The following is a 15662-nucleotide window of genomic DNA, read 5'->3' as shown; positions in this document are numbered from 1 at the left end:
CCTATAGACAGCAGCTGAAACAAGCCTTACTGCAAGCTATGAGACCAGAGATTGCAGACTGGATAAGGAAGCATTACATTGATCTGCCTACAGGAGCGCTACAACAGTTTATGAATTTTGCTGTTCATGCAGAAAAGGTGATGGTGAATAAGAAGAAAGTTAGAAATCAAAGTGTAGATACTTTTTGGCAGGAGGAAAGTAGTGATGTGTTTTTTGGAAGGAATATGAACAGAGGAAGAAATCGTGGACGTGGCCAAGGGCGTGGTCGTGGAAAAGGAAATTTTAAAGGAAGTTTTAGAGGAAGGTTTAGAGGAAGTGGCAACAGAGGGTCAGAGCAGGTTGATGATGGATGTTGGATTTGTGGACAGAGAGATCATTGGCTGAGAGATTGTCCTGAAAGAAAGAAATCAGATTGACTAGATGGTAGAAGTAATGTCAAGATTAACAATGAATCTGAACCAGAAATTCAACCAATTTGTGATGAATTTTTAGATCTCACTGAAGTTTGTCTTATGGAAAAGCCAGAAATAACTCTTTATGTTCAGGGACAACCGTTTGTTTTTCTTTGTGACTCAGGGGCTTGTAGAACTGTGATAAAAAGTCATTACAATGATTTTCCTAAGTCAAATAAAACAATACAAATGAGATCTGCAGATGGTCAAATTGAAACTAAACATTTGAGTAAACCAGTTTGTTTTGAAAATCCTGACACTAATGAAACAACAAGCATTCCTGTGGTTTTAGCACCAAACTGTCCTTTTAATCTTTTAGGGAGAGATGTCATGATAAGATTAAAGTTAGGAATTTACCCCACCAGAGAAGGGGGGATGCAAGCACGACGTTGCCCAGATACAGACATCTGTGTGTTAGAAGGCAGAGGTGAACCACACTATTATTGGACTTTAGATCTACCGAAAACTGATCTTGGACAGACTGCAAAAAACTTAATGGAAAAAGCAAAAGCCAGAGTGTCACCCCATGCAGATTTTATGTCTCCAGAAAATCTGTATGTCATGTTAAGATGCAAAAAGTCTCCTGGCCCTGACAGGAGATATGATGAAGCAGTGAGTAAACTAGGATTTCAAAAATGTACAATAAATGATTTTTATTGGAAAGATGAAACTAGTTTCTGTACTGTGACAGTTACACCAGAAGCAAAAAATTTAATGTAAATAGAAAGACTGACAAATTGGAAACAGATGGCAGATGCAGTTCCATTTATTTCTTGTTCTAAAGGTTCACGAGAAAAATGGGAAGAAATGAAAGAACATGTGCAGGAAGTGACTTATACTTTGGACTGGCAGACTGATCCGGAAACTGGGATTTCTACCAATCCTGAAACTAAGTTTAAAAGGATTGCATTAAACTGGGTAGTGATTACACAGGCTAATGCGCATCTGACTGACAGAAGAAGCTGAGTGAAAATTATGTTGACAGAGGAAGAGGAAGATTCTCTTAAAGATCTTCCACAGTCACTTTGGACTAAAGGGCCAGCAGATGTAGGGTTAATTAAAGGATGCCCACCAGTGGTCATTAGAGGGAAGACAGAATATACTCCACGGAAAAAACAATATCCTTTAAAGGATGATGCAAAAGAGGGAATAAGGCCTGTGATAGATGAACTGTACAAAGCAGGAGTGTTAGTACAGTGCCCAGAGTCACCTTGTAACACACCAATTTTCCCAGTTAAAAAGGCTCCTCCTTCTACATCTTGGAGGATGGTTCAAGATCTGAGACCAGTAAATGATGCAGTTGTACAAAGAGCACCTAATGTACCAGATCCACACACTTTGTTAAATACCTTAGATCCAAGAGCAGAATGGTTTTCAGTAATCGATCTAAGTAATGCATTTTTTTCAGTCCCCTTACACCCAGATAGTCAATATTGGTTTGCATTTACTTTTGAAGGAAAGAAGTACACTTATACAAGACTACCTCAGGGCTATGCAGAAAGTCCTACCATTTTTTCTGATGCTATTTCAAACTGTTTAGCGGGATTTGAGCCACCTATGAAAAGTCAAATCATAACTTATGTAGATGACATTCTCATAGCATCAACCTCACCGGAGTTTTGTAAAAAAGACACCATAGCTTTATTGACTTATTTGGCAGAGACTGGAAACAAAGTAAACAAAGACAAATTACAGCTATGGACCCCACAAGTTAAATATTTAGGCCATACTTTGACATCTCAGGGTAGAAAATTAAATGAAGACAGAAAAGTGGCGATTTTATCAGCACCACAACCCTTAACAAAGAAACAAATGATGTCATTTTTAGGGTTATGTAATTACTATCGCATGTGGATTCCAAACTATGCTGAAATAGCAGCCCCACTGCAAGAATTGATTTATGAAGCACCTATGGCAGCTTATGATAAAATTAAATGGACAGAACAAGGTGTAAAAGCATTTTGTGAATTAAAACAAGCATTAGCCAGAACAACAGTGTTAGCTCTTCCGGATTACAGTAAACCTTTCAGTCAAACTGTAGACTGTAGAGATGGATTTATGACATCTGTTTTGTTTCAAAAATATGGAGATAAACAGAGACCTGTGGCATTTTATTCTTCAAAATTAGATCCTGTAGCAAGAGCAACACCTCCTTGTGTTCAAGCAGTGATAGCAGCAGCAATGGCAGTGGAAAGCTCAGCTGAAGTAGTGCTTTTCCACAAGCTTACTCTGTATGTGCCGCATGCAGTTTCAGTTTTACTATTACAAACTAAAATGACATTTTTATCACCAGCAAGACACTTATCATGTTTAGCTACATTAGTTTCACAGCCTCACCTGACTGTTGAAAGGTGTACTACATTGAATCCAGCTACGCTGATGCCTACACCAGAAGATGGAGAACCTCACAATTGCTTACAAGAAACAACTTTAGTTTACAAGCCGAGACCAGACTTATCAGATGTACCACTAACTGAGGGGGAAATAGTTTTTGTTGATGGGTCAGCGAAGAAAGATGAGACAGGCAGGAACAAAGTGGGTTTTGCTGTTGTAACTCAAGATAAGGTTTTGAAGGCAGGACCCCTGCCTGGGAATTACTCAGCACAATCAGCAGAGTTGACAGCCTTAACTGAAGCATGCAAACTGTTTAAAGATAAGCCAGTTACGATCTATACTGATAGCCAATATGCGTTTGCTACAGTGCATTTGTTTTGTCAACAGTGGAAGAACTGAGGGTTAAAACGTCAACAGGAAAACCAGTAACGCATGTAGACTTACTGAAAGAATTATTAACTGCTGTAATGTTACCATCTAAAGTGGCAAAATGTAAATGTGAGGGACACACACGAAGAACAGATCATATTTCTAAAGGAAATGCCTTTGCAGATGCAACAGCAAAGCAAGCTGCAACAAAAGATGTAGAAATATGCACAAATGAGGATGTGACTGCAGATGCACCCGCTGATGTTTTAAAGGAAATGCAACACAGTGCACCGAAACAAGAAAAAGATTTATGGTTGAAAAAGGGAGCAAAGTTGGAACAAGGTCTTTATGTCAGCACAGAAGGTAAACCTATTTTACCAAAATCCATGTACAAATGGGCAGCAATTTTGAGTCATGGGCCTTGCCATGTCTCAACAGGGGGGATGATGAACTTATTAGAGAAATATTATACAACTTATGGATTTATTCTCTATTCAAAAAATTTTTGTAAACAATGTGTAACATGTATGCGTCATAATCCCCAAGGCAATGTTAGACCTAAGAGAGGAAAATTTCCTGAACCACCTTTTCCTTTACATACAATCCATATGGATTTTATTGAATTGAATAAAAGCAAGGGATTGAAATATTGTTTAGTGATTATTGATGCATTTTCCAAATGGGTTGAAATTTTTCCATGTGCAACACAAGATGCTATTACAGTAGCTAAAGCTATTTGTAAAAGAATAATCCCAACTTTTGGCATACCACAAGTGATAAGAAGTGATAATGGTACACATTTTGTAAATCAAGTGATAGACAAAATGGCTCAACATCTTTGTATTGATTTAAAGAGACATTGTAGTTATCACCCACAGAGTGCAGGATTAGTTGAGAGAACTAATGGCACTATCAAATCAAGGTTAAAGAAATGCATGGAAGAGACAAACAGACAGTGGCCTGACTGCATAGACTTAGTTCAACTAAGCATGCGTATCACACGCACAGCAGGTCAACCTTTAACGCCTTTTGAAATGTTGTATGGACGTTCTTATAGGTTACCAGACCTTGATCCTACACAGCAACATTCTCCAGATGATGATGCAAATTTAGTGGATTATTTGAGAAAAATGTTTACCACTAAAGATGTGCAAAGGACAAATCAAGTGCCAGATTCCTTTTTATCTCCACAGGACACTTCACCAGTGCAGGTTGGTGATTGGGTGTTTGTGAAGGCCATAAAAAGGAAGTGTTGGTCCAGCCCACGGTGGGAAGGGCCATTCCAAGTCCTGCTAACTACACCAACAGCTGTCAAGATCGCTGAAAGGACGTCTTGGATCCACCTGTCACACTGCAAGAAAAAGCATCTGGGTGAGGCTAATTCCAACTGCTAGGTGGGGAAGTCTGACTACAAAGGGAGGCAGCTGTATAGAAGCTGCTTGTCTCAACGTCAGCGAAGCAGGGGAATCCACCTAGTCTTAGGGAAGAAAGCACACCAGATCTCTTTTGCACTACACGGATCCTACACTGTTAGAGGACTTGAGGAGGTGATGTGCTAGTAACCTCTCCCTCCCGAAGATAGGTACATATCCACCATGGCGTGTCCAACTGGGCTAAGAGACAGTTTATTTTGTTTACTGTTCCTGCTATTCCTGACAGGAGCAACCACATGGATTTGATTCTTTTGGAATCATTATCCACCTGCAAGAAGAACCACCAACGAGGACAGACTAAACATTTCTCGACGATGGCTGATCCAGATAATCAATGACAGGGTTTCCCATGCAGTTCCCTGCCCCAGAGGACGTTGTGTTGGATCTAATCCAGATTTAATGCCAGGTAACAATGGTACTTATGTGGTTGATCAAATGTTTTGGTTATGTGGACAGGCCCTCTACCTCAGTCTGCCTAGAGACTGGAGTGGGATTTGTGCTCCCGTAAAGGTCACAGATCACACTTTCATAGTTTCTGCAGTCCATGAGCCTCACCTGCGCCACAGACGTAACCTTATTGATGACAAGCCACATGATTCCATATGGGGATCAGATGTTCCTAAAGACCATAAACTCTGGAATATGGGGCAAAAGGTAACTATGGCATTGTTTCCCTGGGTAGGAACTGCTAAAAACGCTCTCAGAATTGAGACCATTGATTATCGATTAGGTTTATTTTTGAACGCTACAATTAAAGCATTTAAAGGCTATAATGAAGAAATGTCAAGCATGAGACTTATGGTTCTACAGAACAGATTGGTTTTGGACTTATTGGTTGCTCAGGAAGGAGGTGTTTGTAAAATGTTAAATGATACCTGTTGTACATTTATTCCTGACAACACAGATGAAGGTCACAGCGTCACTGAAGCATTACATCAACTTGAAAAGGTTCAGCAGGCAATGCAGGATGACAGGAAACCCCAATCTTGGGATTTCTTCTCCTGGTTTGCTTTTGGTTCCTGGTGGCAACTTTTGTTAAAAATAGTGACACCTATTCTTATGGTACTGATTATATGTTGTGTGTTCACTATGTGCATTTTTCCTTGTATTCAATCTATGATTTCCAGAGCAGTGAATGGTGGAGTACAAAGTGTTCTTCTGAGTCAAGAATACAACTTGTTATTAAAGGGAGAACAAGATGACTGTAATGATTTTGAAACTGTAATGACTTGAAAAAAAAACAAAAAAAAAACGTCTCATCTGAGTGTAAATTGAAAGTGTTATGAAAATGAAGATGTCACAGAAAACTGAAAAGAGATGTGATATTGGATGTGAGATTTTAACATTTATCAATGATAAACAGGAGGGAGTATGTGAAGGAATTTGTTTTATTATTATCATTGTTTAAATGTATTTCTTTAAATGTTAACTCAGATTGACCTTTTTACCTCTTCTGAAAACAGTTCTGTGTGTTTGGTCATCTGCTTCTCATGCCCAGCCAGGAAGGGGGGGGTTTTACGACACACTGTCCTCAGCTGATAAGTGATACTGTTTGAAGTTAGAATCCACCAAAGGGGTCATTGTATGACACCCCCTAATGAACTTTTTCTGTTTGTCCTGAAACTGTTACCTCCTTCTTGTGTTCTTAATAAAAGGTGCACAGGGAGAGGCAGACTTTTGAGAAGAGCAGCGTGTTGGTTGTCTTCTGTCACACTGGCTTCTTCTCCCTCGTGCATGAGAAACTTGATTCTTGCTGTGGTCTATTATTTCTAATTGTGTTTTTCTTTAATGTTTAGATGCATTTATCTGACAGTGTTGGACATATTTTACTTAAACAACAGGGGTTTTTAATCTTCAGACGAACCAGAGGTATGTTTAAATAAACCCCTTTTGGAATTGAGGCCAAACTTTATTAATTTCAATCATGTTTGAAAATCTTTTGTGTTGGACCGGACGGAAAATGAAAGGAGGGAAGAAGAGAGAGGGATGTTAGAGAGAGGGGGGATAGGAGGGTAATCATAGGAGGGAGGGGGGGATAAAACCATGAAGCAGCATGAAGCAACGAGCTACTGGATGTTTATCATAACGGTAAGATTCAGATGTTGTACAAATCTCAAAGGGCGGGGCCTGTCCACACACACTCAAATGTTATCAACACACCTGCCAGCCGCAAAAATGTCCACATGTCAACATGTACACAAAACAGATAGTGTTCACACACGCATACTTATGCCTTTAAACCAACTAGTGTGAAATATTTCATTCAATCAATCATGCAAACTGTTAGTGCAAAGGTGAGCTAACACCTGTGCTCAGGTGAGTGTTTATGTTCTTCTAAAATGGATGGTGGAATGTGAAAAGAAGGAGGAGGAGCGCCCAGCCCAGCCACCCCCACACCAAGACCCCCACCGCAGCAGCAGCGGCACCTCTTGCACTTTGACATGTTTACACACAGTTTTCGTACGCAATTTTGCACAATTATTTCGGCACTCTTCATTACAGTTTACAGTTTATATTGCACACGTGTATATACTTTGTTTGTTTGTTTGATTTTATTGTATTAAGATGTTTTTTTATTATTTTCCCTTCCTTGCTGTTCTTGCACTGATGGCGATGCTTAAATCTCATTGTACTATGCAAAATGACAATAAAGCAAATCTAATCTAATCTAATCAATGAATTCTGAGGTGTTCAGAGACAAACTGTCTGCACAGATCCAGGTGAATGCAGCCAAACTGATTGGACGGCGTTTCATAATCCAGATGGACAACGACCCAAAACATCCAGCCAAAGCAACTCAGGAGTTTATTAAAGCAAAGAAGTGGAACATTCTGGAATGGCCAAGTTGGTCACCTGATCTGAACCCAATTGAGCAGCATTTCACTTGTTGGAGACTAAACTTCAGACAGAAAGGCCCACAAACAAACAGCAGCTGAAAGCCTCTGCAGTAAAGGCCTGGCAGAGCATTCAGAAGGAGAAAACCAGCATCTGGTGATGTCCATGAGTTCAAGACTCTAGGCTGTTATTGCCAACAAAGGCTTTTTTAATCAAATATTAGGAATGACCATTTGGTTTTCTGTTATTTCATTTGTCCAATTACTGACAAGCCCATGAAATGAAGGGATTGTGTTTAAAAAATGATTTAATTTTTTTAGATTTTTATGCAATCTTTTTGTTTAACCCATGGATTAAAGCTGAAAGTCTGCACTTCAATGGCATCTGAGTTGTTCTATTTAAAATTCACTGTGGTAATGTACAGAAACTAAATTACAAAGAGTGTGTCTCTGTCCAAATATTTATGGTCCTGACTGTAGTTTGAAGGCCAGCAGCTGCTCACAGGACAGTTATTTATTTCAGGGGAAACCAAGACATAGGTTGAAAAAACTGTTCTGTAAGATATGACTTCTGCATTTGTCATTCAATAGTCTAGATTTTTACAGCAACTTCTGGAAATAATAAATGTTTTAGATAGTGGAAGAGTTCCACATTCACATTGTAACTGATAAAGTAAATGTTTGGATTTGTTTAACCTGAGTAGAAGTGGCTGTTAAAACATTTAGTTTTACACAGTGAGGTTAAAATAGGATTAGTTTATTATTGTCAAACGTGAAGCTATATTTCACTAGAGTGGGTTTCAGGTTTTTAGGTCAGAGACGTACTAAATGTTATGTCATCACATCAACGTTTAGGGAGACTGGTTTTGAAGAGACTTGAATTGTTGTTGTTTTGAATAAACACATTTATTTCAATTGAGTTTTATTTCACGAATTGTACAAAACACAAAATCAGTTGTAAAATAAAAAGGCTGATTGCTAAACTAAACTAAACTAAACTGGGCATCCCTGCCCTTAGACCCTCCTTCTCAGTAAGGAAGAACTCCTAAAAACAACAGATTCCAGAGGGGAAAAAGACAAAACCTCTTTACATATCAATAAACGATAGAAACTGACGGTCATGTTGATCTCCTGAAGTCTAATGGTCACCCCCATTCCATTCTTTAGCCTCCATATGTTCATTCTATCATTAGAACAACTTTGTCTAATGTGAGAGCAGATGACTGCAGACTGACAGTTGGTCCAGTTGTTGGTACTGATTCATCTATGGAACAAAAGGTTTCACCACTGCCTGATGACACATCCACTCCAAAAGTGGTCCATCGTTCTGTGTTTGTGGCCAGATATTTGTGTGAATAAACATCTGTTTTTCATTTATTACCAAAAGAAAAAAAACAGAAAATGTTTAAGTTCAATAAAGTTCCTAGTGTATGCATTTGATTAATTGAATTCTTAGGTGTTTTTCATATTACTGATGTTTTTTGACGGATGTCTTCCATCTTCTACAGAGTCCTCATCAGGTGGTAGTGATGGGACGTCTTTAAAAACAGATGGTTGTGACCTGTCACACTTAGAAAAGTGACTCCGCCCCTTGATGTCCGTTTGCTGCTGGAGGATGTTGCTCCAGGTATGACAGAGCACAATCATCTGTTTTTAAATGTGTCACATCAATACCACCTTATGACGAATATGACAAAGACGGAAGACATCTATTGAAACATGTCAGGTATGTGAAAAACACAGCCATGGCTGATATAAAAGAACCTACGAAATTATAGAAGATGTTTTGTTTTGAAATCTTTGAAATTGGTTCCTTTTTTGTTAAATTAAAAGTGTATATTTTATTACATGTTTAAACTTTTAAAACTTTCATTTTAAAGTGTTCAAATCCATTGTTTTACGTGCTTTACTCATTTATTCGTGCAGTTGTTTTTCTCAGCCGCTAGGTGTCACTGTTGTTACGGTTTCTATGAGGTCTAAATCAGATTTAATTATATTTTGCCTATTGTAGGACTTTATTTTCATAATGACATACTGAGTCAGTTTATTTGTTTTATTTAATTTATTTTATTTATAGCAGGCCAGCTTGTGTTATTTATCATAACTCTTATGTAGTGATGAGAGTGATTTTGTTGTTGTTTGCAGACTAACTTGGATTAATCAGCAATGGAATAAATTCAAAACATCTGCCAAGTAGAGTCACATCTCTTTTTTCCTCATCCCTGTGTTCTGACCGACACACTTGTTTACTGTTAAACTCCTACCCTGAATCAGTGATACAGTCCTCCATCCTCGCAGTCCTCCCTAACATAGACTCATAAATGAAATGAAACATGCAGTTTCCCTGCAGTGTGAGGATGTTTCCAGTGTTTTCACTGGTCTGATGCATCAGTATATCCAGTTTCTGTAAATGGGATTTTAGGCCCGGCAGCAGAATCTCATCTCTGGTAGAATTGTCTGCTGTCTGTTGGTCAGTTTTCTTGGTTTTGTCCATATGCTTTATGTACATTTTTGCGTTCTGGTTCTGTTTAGCATTCATTCTTGTTGTTCCTGTTTAGCTCTCAGTCTCAGTCACTAACTTTTAGTGGCCACTCACCACATAGCAGTTGGCTGTGATACAGAGGTAGAGCGGTCGCCCTGTGATTGTAACGTTGAAGGTTTGATTCCTACCTTTCCTGTCCATGTGTCAAAGCATACTTGAGTTGGACTCTAAACCTCTTGATGCTCCTGGTGGTCTAGCTAGCATCTTGCATCAGTGTGTGAAGGGGACTTGTGTCTCTATTAGTATACAGAAATTGTCATTATAAATCCTTCAGTGTATTTCCGTTCAGCAGTGTTTACAGTGGGGGTGTGCATCTATGTTAGGCTCACACTAAACTCTGTCATGCAGTCGATAACGATGTGTAGAGCGTAAAAACAGAACTGGAGATAAAGAATATCTTGAATTTATTATAGGAGCATCTTAAATTAAGGGGGAGCCTAAGCATACACAACAAACAGAACACAACTCAGCACCTGAGAATCAACAAAAAGACCTACACAATAAAAGTTACAAATCACAGAAATAAAAACTGAATTGAAAAATTTTATTTCATATTTAAGATATAAATCTTGTGATCCAGAGTTCTGGTTCTTTCCTGTTCCAGAGACAGAACCAGGACCCAACCCCTGACTGTGTTTTTCCCTGACCCACACATAGATCAATCTCATCTAGAAATGTTCTGTCTGATCAGTGATTCCCTCAATCCTTGATTGGTCCATCCCAAACTCACATCTATTAATCAAATGTCGATCAAAGAAGAAAGTGATGATCTAGAAAATAATCTGTTTTTCTCCAGATCTTGGAGCTGCTGAACATCTGAATCCAACTGATCTATGGGGTCAAATTAGGATTAGTTTAAAGCAGTGTTTTTAAACTGGTGTGTGGGAGATGGTCAGGTGTGCCGTGGGAAATTACCCTCATTAACTGATCTAAAAACATTTTCCATCTCCAGGATTTTCGCTCTGTGTTCACCCAAACATAAAACACTGAGTAGTTAGGAATATGAAAGATCATAAAATACTTTTTTCTTTGTGTTTATTTGATTCCATTAAAGACATTTGGATAAGAATGACGGTACCGCGATTTAGCTGTGGCTTCAGCTGTTTTCGGAAAAGTCCCGCCCCTTTAACTGTCTCCACCAATCATTCTTGGAGGCTTAATCACACGTCATCAGCCTGACCAATCAGAAGTGCTTAAAGTCTTCACTTCTTTGTCCTGATTCTGCTCATAAGTCTCTCAGTTCTAACAAAAATACCAGCTAAAGCTCGTCTTTAGCGGTGTAGCTTTCCACAGAATCCGGTGTCAGACCGTGGAACAAGTGAACAAAATAATAAAGCTCAGAGACGCTAATCTGTCTGCGTTCGGCGGCTAATTGCACTACATCTCCCATGATGCATTGGGTTAAAGTGACAGTGTCTCAGCGCACAAGTCTTCCTTGTTAAACGTCTTGAAACCACAACGAACACGCATCAAACAGTTTTTAAATCTTCTAACTTCATTTTTATTACATCTTTTAGAAAAAACAGCTGCAGCTTCCAGCTTTTTCTGCCACAATTACCACAAAAATGCATGTGAGATTGTGGAGAGGCTGTAGATCAATACAGACTATGAGTTTCTCCTTCTTCTCCTTCTACTCTTGGATGCTGGTGTGCCGTGGCTCAAAAAAGGTTGAAAAACACTGGTTTAAAGTAATTTTTTTTTTTAAAAAGAAACAGAAAACCAGAAAATTGGAAAACAATTTTAACTTGACAGTACACATTGTTAACTTGAAAAAACATTGAAAATGAAAATGAAAAATACATTTTAAAAATTGAATGAAAAGAAAAATGTAACCATAAAAATTAACAAAAGATGTTTTGTATTTTCAACATTTTTTTCTCTCCTTCTTTGCTTTCAATTCTCATTTTTTTTAGGCTCAATTCAGTTTTCAAGTTTTCACTGCCTAACAGATCCTATTTTTACATGATTGATGAGGATTTGATCTAATTGGCTACTGGGACATAAATTCCAATGATACCCAAAGAGGTTATTGTGATGAGACCCCCCGCCCCATGTACTAAACTTTGACAGAGCATTTTCACTCCCGTGGTGTAAAGTGTGAAAATCTTCATGTCTGAACAGAAAGACACGATTAGCGCGAAAGAAACTCTTTGATGGGATCTTTGTCACGCTAAACTGAAACTTAACTCTGCAAAAATCAAAGATAGGAAAAATCAAGATGTTACACAATGCATGCGAAAACGTGTTTTGCAAATTCGAAAAATGCAGTTTTTGAAAGCAAAAAAAACTTTTTGAAAGCAAAAAAGCAAAAATAAAGGACTAGCGACATGTCCAGGGTGTACCCTGCCTTCGCCCATAAGTGTTCCAGCAGCCCCGTGACCCCGGAAGGGATGAACAGAAGAAAATGAATGAATGAAAGCAAAAATAAAATGTGAAAGCAAAAGAAAATATAATTGAAAAGCAAATATTTTAAATTTTCATTAGCAACTTAGAAAGTTTTGTGTGCAAAACTGCCACGTAATGGCAGAAATGTCACTCCATAATAGTGATGTATTAGATAAAAACTCCAAGTTGAGAAAAGGAAGTGCAGTTCTCCATCAGTCCATCGGCGGAGCTGCAGATCAATAACTGTCCACTTGATGCTGAGAGAGACAGTGGAGCTGATCTCAGATCAGTTCCTGCTGCAGCTCTGACACTCATCTCCACTTCCTCTGATTCCTCCATCACTCTGCTCTCCACCTCCCAGGAACACCGTCCAGTCACAACATCTCTGCAGACCAGCTGCTGCTGCTGCTCCTCTCTGCTCCTCCAGGAGGAACATCAGTCTGACCAGCCCTTCCACCTTCAGAGAGAAAGTGTAGAGAGACAGAGATGAAGGAGTGTCTCCTGATCCTGGTCTGTCAGTCAGTGATGCAGCACAGCAGCAGAAAGACCAGCAGGAGCTTCAGTCCTGTTCAGAGCAGCAGCTTCCTGTCATCTTCACCTGTTGGAGCTTCTGCTGCTCTGATTGGCTGACTGTTGTCCTGAAGCCTGTCATCATTCTCCTCAGAGCTTCACTGAGAAGCTGCAGCTTCACAGGAAACTCTGCATCTTTGCTCTCAGACTAACTTTAGGACCAAACATCTGGAAGCAGCTGGACTGACTCCAACCCTCTACTGACCTCAGAGTCTGCAGTTTGGAGTTTGGACTCTCCACCAGATCCTGGAGCTGCTGAACATCTGAAGACTGAACGTTGTTGAACCTCAGGTCCAGTTCTGTCAGGTGGGACGGGTTGGACTTCAGAGCTGAGACCAGAGCAGCACAGCTGGACTTTGACAAACTGCAGTTCCTCAACCTGAATCCAGAAGAAAGAGTTGAGTTTAAAGACAAAGTTCATGTTTTTCAACCTTCACTTCTTCTAAAGAGTTCAGAGCTGAAGAAGATCAGAAAGTTTAGAAAAAGTCCAAAGATGTGAAGCAACAGCAGCAGATCAGAAGAGTCCAGCAGAAGCAGAGAAGAAGAACATTCAGGAACATTCAGGACAACATGCAGCTGCTTCAGGAAAGAAGTCAAGATGTGTGAAAGTCAAACATCAGCCTGTGGCTGCATCCAAACCAACTGATGTTTCTGCAGCAACAGCAGAAAAAGTCCACTTCCTCTTTCTGCTCAGCTCTTCTCCAAACAGCACTGAATCATGGGAGAATTTCAGCAGCAGGATGCTGGAAAGTCTTCCTCCCAGTTTTCAGGAGATGATCTTCCAGTCCTTCTCTGCTGCAGCCCTTCAAGCAGAGACTTTCAGCTCCAACAGATCAAAGCAGAGAGAAGAAGGAAGTGATGAGGAAGAGTCAGCAGCAAATGTTGGACATTGATCCCTGATCTATGACTTCAGCTCTGAATGAAGAGTCAGAAGCTGCTGGGAGCTTTGATGGATGATGTGATGATGTTTGTGGATGAAAAGGTGAGGATGTTTGTGGAGGATGTGTCTGTCAGAGCAGCATCCAGCTGCAGCAGGACTCTGTCACTGTCTGCTCACAAACATCAGCCGCCGGACTCTCAGCTGCATCTGCTGAAACACAGCAGCAGGACTCAGAGTGCATGTGAGCGTGCACGGCTGCTTCTGCACACGCTTTAAAGGAGTCCGTTGGAGCAAAGACACAAAGAAGAGCTGATGGCTGCAAGCAGAACTTTGTGGAGCACAAATGTCAGCAGACAGCTTTGAAACAAGCAGCTGCAGGAAGAAAAGAAGAAGTTCTTCTGCAGATCTTTGAAGAGAACAAGCAGCTGCAGGAAGAAAAGAAGTTCTTCTGCAGATCTTTGAAGAGAACAAGCAGTTGCAGGAAGATGCTGCTGCAGATCAGAATCTAGACATTTCTGCTCACTGTGGGTCAACAGAACTTTGTCATCATATTGATCTGAACACAACTGAAACATGGAGTCTGACCTCAGAGTCTGCAGTCTGCAGTCTGGACTCTCCAGAAAACCACACAGATGAAGAACTCCTGAATCCTGCAGGAAGTTTAAGCTCAGGTCCAGTTCTGTCAGATTAGACGGGTTTTTCTTCAGAGCTGAGACCAGAACTTTACAGCTGATCTTTGACAAACTGCAGTTCTTCAACCTGCAATCAGATAGAAAAGTGTGTTCAGGAGCAGTGATGCAGCTGGAGGTCCAGGAACTTGGTGCATTCAGTCAGATGATGACAGACTGACAGATGACATTTCCAGGTGATATTTTTTTTTCTAGACTAAAACCGCCCATTTCCCCTTAAAATTCATTAAATTTGCATTAGGGCGCCAATACTATCCTGTCAACTTGCTGCTATGATGCCTGTATGCTGCGCTGTCTGTGTAGAACAGTGGCTCAGGTGGTTGAGCGGGTCGTCCCATGATCGAAGGGTAGGTGGTTCGATCCCTGCTCCCACCAGCCAAATGTCGTTGTGTCCTTGAGCAAGAACCTTCACCATCCTGTCGTCCAGTGTGGCTCCACTGGTGTGTGAATGTGTATGAATGATCCCGGAGATGGTCAGAGGGGCTGTAGGCGCGAACCGGCAGCCACGCCTCTGTCAGTCTGCCCCAGGGCAGCTGTGGCTACAACCGTAGCTTACCGTCACCAAGTATGAATGAGGAGTGAATGAGTAATGGACACAATGTAAGCGCTTTGAGCGTCTGGAAAAGCACAGATAAATCTAATCCATTATTATTATTATCATTAACACACTGGAAGGGGGAGGGGCTTAGACTCACCACTTATGATTCCAGACAAACTAACAGCAGCTTCCTAATAAAAAATAGTTGTCATCCATAAAATTTATATATTTTTTGGGTTTACTGGATTTAAAGAAATAAATAAATAGAAAGGAGTCTGTATCAAAGTGAATTTGTTTCCATCATCTCACTCATCTTAACTCTGGGTGTTAGACAGACAGAAAAGCCTGTTCAAGGTTGTGGAAAATGGACAAAAGACCAAAGGAAACGTCACGCTCATAAACAATTAAATTTCCATCAATACAAGTACTAAATGAACTATCGTGATATATCGGCGAAACAATTTTTCTAACACACCTAGTGTTGCGGCTCCCTGTGCCTTAATTTCTGTGGAAAACTGATCCAAATGGCTCTTTGAGAAGTTCAGGTTTCCAACCCCTCCTCTAGAAGATACTTTTGGGGGAGTTCTGAATTTTATTTTCCAAGCTCTCTGCTTTCATGGGCTTCTGTTGCTGTCT

The 15662-nt window shown here is 40.0% G+C and overlaps 1 protein-coding gene across 1 annotated transcript in view; it reads right to left on the bottom strand.

The window, feature by feature from the left end:
• Positions 1-15662, bottom strand: part of LOC111946432 (NACHT, LRR and PYD domains-containing protein 12-like) — a 103135-nt gene that overhangs the window by 28375 nt on the left and 59098 nt on the right. Inside the window, exon 14 of the mRNA XM_078939519.1 lies at positions 14385-14558. Within this exon, the coding sequence (XP_078795645.1) occupies positions 14385-14558 (174 nt within the window). The remainder of the gene's footprint in view (positions 1-14384; positions 14559-15662) is intronic.

The sequence above is a fragment of the Oryzias latipes genome, chromosome 2 (genome assembly GCF_053564925.1).
Source record: "Oryzias latipes strain Hd-rR chromosome 2, Olatipes_Hd-rR_3.1".
NCBI classification, from domain to species: Eukaryota; Metazoa; Chordata; class Actinopteri; order Beloniformes; family Adrianichthyidae; genus Oryzias; species Oryzias latipes.
The sequence above is the reverse complement of the archived record's forward strand: the minus strand, read 5'-3'. Positions and strand labels throughout refer to the sequence as shown.